Below are 10,159 nucleotides of genomic sequence, written 5' to 3' on the forward strand. Positions count from 1 at the left end.
TATTACCAGCCAGGGTTGACACCGCGGTTTCTTTGCTTCGCTTCAGGCCTTTAGAAGCTGGAGTTTCAGATGAACACTGGGTGTTATACTATATGTTGACAAACTGAATTTAAATTTTTTAAAAATGTAAATAAAAAATAAATGTCATTGGTCATTTGAAGAAAAAAAAGAAACTGGAGCTTCACTTTTATCTAGGATGCAGAGATGGGCAGAGGAAGGACACAGGGATTGGAGCACCTCTGGACATCTTAGCTCTGGAGCACTTCTGGTCCCACAGCAAATTCTCCATCACTCCACGTTTTCTTATACAGTGTGCTCAAATACTCACAGGTTTGGCTCTGCAGTGCCAGACCACTGGCATAGGGAGAAAAGTCTCCAAAGTAGACCCCAAGAAAAGCCAGCCTGGGTGGGATTGGGATACAGTCCTGTAAAGTCAACCTTAAGAAAAGAAGGAAGAAAAAGTTGGAGGCTGAGGTTTAAGGAAAGACCATTCAGGCTTTAGGTCTTACCTTTCAATTCTGTGACTCCTGGGGAGGGGTGAGTCAGTGATATTCCAGAAAGTTCTGAGATGCAAATAAAGGGTGCTGCCAAACTTTAAAACAACTGGTAGGTGGTATACATAGTGCCTCTCCCTTTCCACAAATTTCCACCACTTCTATCAATGAAAGTCTGACTCGGTATGATCCCCTAGCTGTTTCTCCAGACTCTCTCCACATGGAAGAAAAGAATTATCAGCAACATACTCTTTCATGAATTTTTCCACTCCACAGAAGCCCAGCCTCAGACCCACAAATCCTAGTTTTGTCCTCCAATACAAGCCAAGTAAGGTAGGCCTCCCTCTGCAACTTTTGATGCCTGGTGATCCCTTTTCTCCAACTGACCCATGGTCTTTAGCCAGCCCATTCTAAGAGCTCTCTATAAAATTTCCACTATGAGGCAGACAGAGGCCCAGAAAAGGCACTTTATCCATACCTTCATTCAGAAAGCATGTATTAAGTATGTATTATATGGCAAAGCTGCTGCTAGGTAGTGAGGTACTACAGTGATCAAGACAGACAGACAGAGATCCTTCTTTCAAGGAGCTCAGAGTCTAATGGAGGAGATAAATATTAAATAATTATAAGACTGATAAATCTATTCTGGTTCCAGCATTCAGTACTACATGTACCAAAGTGATCCGAGGTTGGTGGGCAGGGAAGATGTAGGAGGTGAGGGCCATAGGATCTCTGCCACCCAATCCCCAACAGTTCTAGTTTTCTATCATATGGATGCTTCACTGCATCCATATTCTACCCCCTTGATAGAAATTACAGCTCGAGGCACAGCTTTCAACAATCCCTTGTTGGTCCTTCTTCTGGATACATTTCATGTATTTGCCATTTGTTTCTTACCAAAACCAACATGTTACCATAGCTGGTTGAGAGCAGGAGCCATAGTAGAAAGGACACCCAATAGAAGCTTTGTCATGTCAAGACCCAACCAGTATCAAAACTGTGGCAGGAAAGGAAGAATAAATATAGAATAAATATTTCAATCTCAATGTGTATGTGTATGTGTGTGTGTATTTCCCTCTCGAATCTTCCACTGGCTAATAAACCCAGTATGAAGCCAAACCCAACCAGCATTCAGGTGATCAAGTCAACAGAGATTAACTTACAAGGGCCAAAAAGAAAAGGCTGATTCAAAGAGCCAAATAGAAAACAATCAGCCAATCACACCTCTTTGTCAAGAACATTTCAAAAGAGAATAGCTTTGGGGATCCCTGGGTGGCTCAGCGGTTGAGCATCTGTCTTCAGCCCAGGGCGTCACCCTAGAGTCCTGGGATCAAGTCCCACATCGGGCTTCCTGCATGGAGCCTGCTTCTCCCTCTGCCTGTGTCTCTGCCTCTCGGTGTGTCTCTCACGAATAAATAAGATCTTAAAAAGAGAAAGAATAGCTTTTAAAATTTATTACAAAGAGAATATGTTATTTTGGTAATAAGGTTTGTTTTTAAAGATAGGGCAAAGAGCCCCAATACACCACCTTATACATGGCAAATTAGCCTTCACTGGCACAGTTAGACCTGAGTTGTTAAGAGGGCCATCCTGCCTGAATAGCCTACATGAGAACCTCAGAGCTCAACCCATTGTGAGGCACATGGGTGGTGTCTGAGGTTCTAGAATTCCCGGGAGCTGTAGCTTAGCATTAGGAGCTTCTGCTCACAGTTTTCCTTCATAGCTCTTGGGTGTCCTTCACCAGGGTCTCCTCTTTCTCAAAATCCAGATGAAGTTTCTCTTACTAATGAGTCTTTATCTGATTGGATATGCCAGAGGTGAGTCCCCTAACTTGGCCCTTGGGAAACTTCTTTAAGGTGTTATAGCCCTTGAAGAAGGAAGACCAGGAGCACCTGGGTGGCTCAGTCAGCGAAGCATCTGCCTTTGGCTCAGGTCATGATGCCAGGGTCCAGGGATCCAGTCCTGCATCGGGCTCCTCGCTCTGCAGGAGCCTGCTTCTCCCTCTCCGTCTGCCTGCCACTTTCCCTGCTTGTGTGCACTCTCTGTCAAATAAATAAAATCTAAAATAAAGAAGAAAGACCAGAATATGTTCCCAAACCAATCTGACTCAAAATCAGGAATAGCTAAACAAGTTCAACTCTGAGAGCTTCTGAGCCAGTTGATTCTTCCTAGTAATGGCTTTATCATTAGAGAGGCCTGCTGGCTTGGAGCAGTCTCATTCTTACTACTTTTTTCAGCCACTGATCATTTGTACCTGATGATCTGTGAGATGAAAAGACAGGTCTAAGCGTTCTGTGAAAATCCAATGAAAGTTTGTCTCAATGAACTGAGTGCAAGGGATCCTTATGTAGCTAATGTAGCAAGGAAAACTACAAGGAGATGGGAATATGATGTACCCAGAAAGCCATCTCAGGACAAAACAGGGCTATGGGCCAGAGACTTTATGAACCTCTCCTTCCTGGCCATGTTCTTTCTACCATCCAGTTGTCTGTATTTCCTCTTTGAGGATCCTCATTCATAATGGGCTGTGCTCCCTTATTCCTCCTAGAGAAGAGAGAGGCCATGAGCTCTGAACTGTCAGTTAAATGACAAAGTGTTGCCATTTAATGTTTGTCCGAGATTTTGGTTTTTTGCTTAGATTTTCAAAAGTTGGGACGCCTGGGTGGCTCAGCCATTGAGCGCCTGCCTTCAGCCCAGGGTGTGACCCTGGAGTCCCAGATTGAGTCCCACATCAGGCTTCCTGCATGGAGCCTGCTTCTCCCTCTGCCTGTGTCTCTCCTTCTGTGTGTGTGTGTGTGTGTGTGTCTTCATGAATAAATAAAATCCTTTAAAAAAATAAAGAGATTTTCGAAAGTTGACTTAGAAATGCAGATATATAGCTACCAGATGGTAGTATATGGCAGCCACATGGCAAAGCAGTAAATCATCAACTATAAGAATGGCTAAGAAATGAGTGTGCTTTTTCAAGCCTCCTTTCCACATCAGAAATCTCTTTATTAAAACTTCTGTTAACTATTAAAGAATCAGTCAAGCAGATAATACTCAGTAACAACTTTTAAAAGTAAAACCTCCCAAAAGCTTTTCCAAACCTTGTTTTTTCCTTTATCAACATATTCTAATCTTAGTCTTTAAAAAAGTCATTGATTATAGACTGTGAATCACCCAGAATATATGTATCTATTGCAGGGCTCTTACAGAGATAAGGGTAATTTCGAGCCTTAGGTTACCTCCACCTCAAAATATCTTGTCATTCCTCTCAGCTTTTGGCTAGAATTAAGATTCAGTCCTTGTAGTCTACCCACCCTCCTCTGGGTTACTCAGTCTAACCAAAGAGTAATAATCAAATTGCTTGGTGCTACATTCAATAAAATGAAAGTCATACCTAAAGAATATTTGTCTGATAGTCACTGGTGAGGTGGATTAAAGGTAGAAAGGATTGGCTGGCCAGAAGAGAATGACCTGCTAAGAATTTTTTTAAGCCCCAGGGTAAAGTGGGGAGGAGAGAGAAATTGAGCACTTAAGCCATAAACTAGGTGCTTCACGACTTTTCATACTGAAAACTCATGGCAAAAAAAAAAAAAAAAAAAAAGAAAACTCATGGCAACAGCATAAAGTGGGTATAAATGTTATATCACAAGGAATCTGAATTCAGAAATAAATAAGCAAAGAATGTTTTTATCTTAATAATTGATTCCAACTTTGAGTCTCTAACCCACATGGATTGGTGATTGAGTGTAAGAATAAAAATGTCTTAAATCCCATCTGATCATTTTTGTGGGTTCATTAGATATTTGTCACCTCTGGTTGAAAATTTTATCCTATCCGAAGTGTAAAATCTTCCACCTTCAATTACAGCTAGAATTACTTAGCTATTGAAACAACTTGCTTTCTCTTTCCCTTTTGTATCTTTATCTTTCTTGTTTTTCACCCACAAAAGACTGGAGGGAGGGCTGGTGGTAGACTTCTGATTTTGTGATTGATGGCACATTGATTTCCTGAAGCAGGAAGGCACATCATTTTCCCTTCAGGTGCTTTTGGTACATGGGCTTCCCTGTGCATTTCTTAATAATGTGGATCTTAAAATTCTTCCTTTAAATACCAGAGGCAGTCTCAGTGCGTTTCATTAACACCTCTGTCCTTCATGGTCTCATGGGTAACTAGATGATATCCTCCAACATCTGCAAGATCTTCAGATGCCTGACCAGGCCCAAAGGAAACCTAGGAATTCCACCGTAGCTTTATTGTATAAGAAAAACAGTCTTTGGGCAGCCTGGAAGGCTCAGTGGTTTAGCGCCGCCTTCAGTCCAGGGCCTGATCCTGGAGACCTGATATGGAGTTCCATGTCAAGCTCCCTGCATGGGGCCTGCTTCTCCCTCTGCCTGTGTCTCTGCCTCTCCGTGTGTGTGTGTGTGTGTGTGTGTGTGTCTCAGGAATAAATAAATAAAATCTTTGAAAAAAAAAAAGTCTTTACCCTGGATATTCATTCTCTTATCTTCACCATCTTCTGTTTCCTTCTCCATTCCAGGAGCATCAGGTCAGTCTGATGAGCCTCCTGGCTCTATGGATCATCAAGCTTCAGTTCAGCGACTTTCAGGTGAGTACTTTTCACTTGGAAACCCGTCAGATGGTGAGGCTTTATATGAGACTGCTGCAGGTGAGAACACTTTAAGTGAGCACACTTCAGGTGAGCATACTTCCGTTGAGCACGCTTCAGCTGAACATTCTTCAACTGAGCATACTTCAGGTGAGCACGCTTCAGGTGAACACACTTCAGGTGAACGTGCTACGGGTGAACACACTTCTAGTGAACATGCTACAAGTGAGCACACTTCTGGTGAACAGCCTTCTGGTGAACAGCCTTCCGGTGAAAAGTCTTCAGGTGAACAGCCTTCCGGTGAAAAGTCTTCAGGTGAACAGCCTTCCGGTGAAAAGTCTTTAGGTGAACAGCCTTCCGGTGAACAGTCTTCTGGTGAAAAATCTTCAGCTGAACAAACTTCAGGTGAACAGGCTGTAGCTGAAAAGCCTTCAGGTGAACACGCTGTAGCTGAAAAGCCTTCAGGTGAACAGGCTGTAGCTGAAAGGCCATCAGGTGAACAGGCTGTAGCTGAAAAGCCTTTAGGTGAACAGGCTGTAGCTGAAAGGCCATCAGGTGAACAAGCTTCCATTGAGAAGGCTTCCAGTGAACAGGCTTCAGCTGAACAAGCTTCAGCTGAACAGGCTTCAAGTGAACAGGCTTCAGGTGAAAAGCCACTGGGTGAACAGCCTTCAGGCATTCCACCTTCAAGCACATTTTCAGGTAAGACACATTTTCAGGGGAAGCACATCTGGTTGGGTGCTAGTCCTTGATTTCAGGTGTGAAATATGCAACACATCAAGAAACCCAATTTTAAGGAGAGGGTTTGGAAGAAAGACCAGTTGACAAACAGTTCATAGCTCTCTCAAAGACACTCTTTACACCTCTTTACAATAGTACCAGGAAGGCAGGAGACAGGTTTTGTGGGGCTCTGAAAGCTAAACAATTTTGAGGGTCCTTTAAAAAAATGAAATAACACAAATACAAAATTCCAGCAGTCCCTCCAACTTCACTCTATGTAAGTAATTACAAATACAAATGCCCACTGCTCCCTTGGAAGGAGCAACTAACCTTCTTGAGAGACTAACCTTCATGAACTTTGTGCTAAATCTGCCTTAACAATCTATGTTAGGGGGCAGCCTGGGTGGCCCAGTGGTTTAGCGCTGCCTTCAGCCCAAGGCATGATCCTGGAGACCCAGGATCGAGTCCCATGTCAGGCTTCCTGCATGGAGCCTGTTTCTCCCTCTGCCTCTCTCTGCATGTGTGTCTCATGAAAAAATAAAATCTTAAAAAAAAAAAAATCTATGTTAGAATACCTGTCTAGCCCTGGTGCTGGTATCTCCATTTTGTTTATTTAAATGTGGAAAATAAAGCATGAACACACTTTAGTCTCTGCTAGGTTCCTAAAGAAGTTCCCAGCACAACTGCAATTCTTTGGCTCTTACTAAAAAGGGTTGCTCAAGGAAGGAAAACCAGATCCAGAGTTTGACACCTCAAGATATTACCAGACATAAGCACTTCATATTTCCTCCCATTGCATATGTAGTGGTATTCCAATCTTCAGATGAGAGAAGTGAGACTAACATCACATAGCTGGAGAGTTACAATCCTTGGATCCATCTTAAGTTGCTCCGACACATCTGCTCTGACACATCTGCTCTGACAAGGCCCACATCTTTCCTATTTCTTTGTTTCCCTAACTAGGGATTTGGCAATGGACATAGTAAAAGAGACAAGATGGAAGCATTTCTTAAAGAATGCCTTTTGTGACAAATTGACATAGTTGACGGTTGACTTGAAAATGGAGAATGATCACTCTACACAGAATCTGCAACATCAGAGCATTCTAACTTAGCTTGTTAACCAGTTAGCTCGTGCTCTAAATATTTGTGCCTTGTGGGTGAGAGTATGATGGGGGGAGTCCAAATGGGAGCCAGTCATATGATTAAAGTTCTTCTTTGCTCCTATGGAGTTAGACATGGCAAAAGGACATCTAATTATAAATGTCCAGGAAGTCAGGGGGAATATGAATTGGAGTTAACATCAGTATTATAGAGAGAAATTTGGGATTCTTCAGCAATGACAATGATAGATGAAGCAGAAAGAATGAAGGAATTTCCTCTGGTCCAGAAGATAGACTATGCTTTATCAGACATAGGGCCCTCAAATGCCCAAGAACCAAACAATGAAGCGTGTTATATCCAGGCCCTTCATTCCTCTCCTTGTGACTCATAGCTCTGTGCCTAGTCCATCAGGAAATTTCAACAAGCTTATCTTAAATTTGCAGGCCCAATATTAAATTGTCACACATGCTCATATATGAATGATCAAGGAAAATGTCTTCGTGGAGAGGGAGTCTGCTCCACTCAGAATTCCCAGCAGTGCATGTTAAAGAAGATCTTTGAAGGTATGTGGGGACTTCATGATACAATCTTTGCCAGAGAAACACATATCAACTAACTTGAGTACTCTGGAGAGCAGCTGGGATGGCAGAAGCCTGAGGAGGGGTCAAGCTGTGATTCCCCAGAAACTTGGGAGATTCAGGAGAAACTTATCCTCTCAAGAATTAAGAGCAGAATTCCAGCTACTGATTGGGAGGTAGAGGCCTTCCCAGGAGCACTCTGATGTCTTAAAAGGAGACAGGGAGACTAGCCGTCTCTTCCTCTTAAAGAAATGTATGAGCTGTACCTTGAGATGTTGAGACATTGACCATAAGCTCAAGACTGTCTTGTTCACAGCTATATTTTCCTAGCACTTAGCACAATGTTTAGTACATGGTAGGCATATAGTAAATGCTGAATAAATGAATAAACCATTGTCAATCAGTCAGTGTTCACAGGTTGCTGGACCTGTCTTATTATATTCCCATACCTCTCTACCCTTATACCAAAATAAAGGATCTTGGTTACTGCCATTCTATGAAACATACTACCTGACTTGTGGTTTGTCTAGTCCCTCAACAGAGGGCGTGGGCAACAGATATGAGGAAGGGCCCAGAAGACAGATGGAAGGAGAGGGGAGAGGGCAGCCCTGGTGGCTCAGCGGTTTAGCGCCGCCTTCAGCCCAGGGTGTGATCCTGGAGACAGGGGATCAAGTCCCACGTCGGGCTCCCTGCATGGAGCCTGCTTCCCCTCTGCCTGTGTCTCCCTCTCTCTCTCTCTCTCTCTCTCTGTCTCATGAATAAATAAATAAAATTAAAAAAAAAAAACGGAGAGGGGAGGAAGAATATATAAGCTGGAGGTCTTGGTTGTGCTTGCAGGACACTGGGGGCCATGGGTGAAGGCAAAGGACAAGGAGGAAGCCTTCTGCTCACTACAGTCTGTCTCTGCTTCTTTCAGGTGGAAAACTCCAATTCATGGTTCAGGGATGTGAAAACATGTGCCCATCTATGAATCTCTTCTCCCATGGAACCAGGATGCAAATTATATGTTGTCGGAACCAATCTTTCTGCAACAAGATTTAGAAGCCTGTGCCCTTGCTTCCTACCCTGACTCAGGCAGCAAAAATCCTCCATCACCCAATATGGCCCAATTTATGTTTTGTTTCTTCCCCAGTCAACAACTAATCACATCTGCCTCTGCCTGAGTGTTAGACAGAATGTGCAAATACTTCACTTTTCTTCTATCCATGCTGTTTCCCATTTTTCTCTGTCATCTGTCTTCCCTTACCCCATCTCTCAACATTCTTTTCTTTCTCAATAAATTCCGCATGGTCAATACAGACTGGAAAACAGACTTCTTTTCCTATCAGCCAGTTACAGGATCAGTCAGAACTTGCTTCCTCTCCTCACACTAAAGTGGATGCATTTTAAATCACTCCACATTCCTCAAAGTGGAGGAGTCCCCCAGGGCAGAGACCACAAAGAGAAATGCAGGGTAGCTCAAACAATACTGTGGGACCTTCTCTGACCCCCCTCCTCTTCCATACCAATAGAAACCCTACCCCATCCAATGATGTGGTCCAAAACTCATTCCTTCTTTGGCTCTTGAGAGTTTCAGTCCTTAAGAGTTTATTCTTAACATAATTATAACAATAAAATGACTTTTTAAAAAATTTGTTATTAAATATGTAGTAGGTCATACTGCTTAAATCCTTTTCTCACACAATGTTACTGGATCATCTCAGCATTGGAGCAGGTGGAAATACTGTAATAGTCCCTCTCTCTCCTTGTATTAGTGTTATATTCTTCTTTTTTTTTTTTTTTTTTTTAGTGTTATATTCTTCAATGTGTTTTCATACAAATGGTCTCATCGTCTCAGAAAAAGGCCCAGTAAGGGAGACAAGAAGGATAGCATCATCCTTAGTTTACAAATACATAGGATTTACTTATTCATACTCCATGTTGTTCCAAACTTGCCATGGTTACAGAGTTACATTGAGCCAAGGCCAGATTTCAAAACCAAATCTGCAATTCAATTTGTTTCCAGCACATGATAAGTATCAGGCAGAACAGTTCTTTCAAGACCAAAGTCAATCCTCTCTTCCTATACAAGCCCATCTCCTTTCAGCCACTGCTCTCTCAAAGCTCTGTTTAAAACCTCCTGAGTTGTCTTAACAGTAGTCTTAACAGTGTCTTGTGCAGAGCGAAAGCCTTTAATTTTGATAAAACCCAATTCACTAATTTTTTTTTTATGGACAGGGTTTTAGATTTCATGCTTAAGAACTCTTGGAATACAGGGCATCCCGGTGGCTCAGTAGTTGAGCATCTGCCTTTGGCTCAGGTCGTGATCCCGGGGTCCTGGGATAGAGTCCCACATCGGGCTCCCTGCAGGGAGCCTGCCTTTCCCTCTGCCTCTGTGTGTCTCTCATGAATAAATAAAATCTTAAAACAAAACAAAACAAGCTCTTAGACTACTACAGCAAGAAACAGATTTAACTGTTTGTGAAACTTAAAAATTATATACACACACATACATACATCATGGACCCTCTCCCAAAAACATATTGGTAACAGACTCTTCATTGGCAAGAACTGTTGGCTGGAAGACAAACTCATTTTCACTTTTTCTTTTTTTAACAATCACTGGAGGCATGTTTCTCAGTATATAATTTTATTTTCCATTGTCTAAAACTCAATGATGTTTACATTCAT

The 10,159-nt window shown here is 42.4% G+C and overlaps 1 protein-coding gene across 1 annotated transcript; it reads left to right on the forward strand.

The window, feature by feature from the left end:
• Window positions 1-2,262: 2,262 nt before the first annotated feature.
• On the forward strand, window positions 2,263-8,530 carry ACRV1 (acrosomal vesicle protein 1). The gene is made up of 5 exons (XM_072731945.1): window positions 2,263-2,311; window positions 5,020-5,148; window positions 5,269-5,790; window positions 7,355-7,474; window positions 8,406-8,530. The coding sequence occupies exons 1-5, from the start codon at window positions 2,263-2,265 to the stop codon at window positions 8,528-8,530; spliced, it is 945 nt and encodes a 314-aa protein (XP_072588046.1).
• The last annotated feature ends 1,629 nt before the right edge of the window (window positions 8,531-10,159 follow it).

The sequence above is a fragment of the Vulpes vulpes genome, chromosome 12 (assembly GCF_048418805.1).
Source record: "Vulpes vulpes isolate BD-2025 chromosome 12, VulVul3, whole genome shotgun sequence".
In the NCBI taxonomy this organism is placed as follows: Eukaryota; Metazoa; Chordata; class Mammalia; order Carnivora; family Canidae; genus Vulpes; species Vulpes vulpes.

What these genes read in the sequence shown, in the direction of transcription:
- ACRV1 (XM_072731945.1), top strand. Translation starts at nt 2,263, where the DNA reads ATGAAGTTTCTCTTACTAATGAGTCTTTATCTGATTGGATATGCCAGA. An exon ending in ACCTTCAAGCACATTTTCAG is followed by an intron (nt 5,791 to 7,354) that starts GTAAGACACATT and finishes TTAAATTTGCAG; the next exon opens with GCCCAATATTAAATTGTCAC. An exon ending in GTTAAAGAAGATCTTTGAAG is followed by an intron (nt 7,475 to 8,405) that starts GTATGTGGGGAC and finishes TGCTTCTTTCAG; the next exon opens with GTGGAAAACTCCAATTCATG.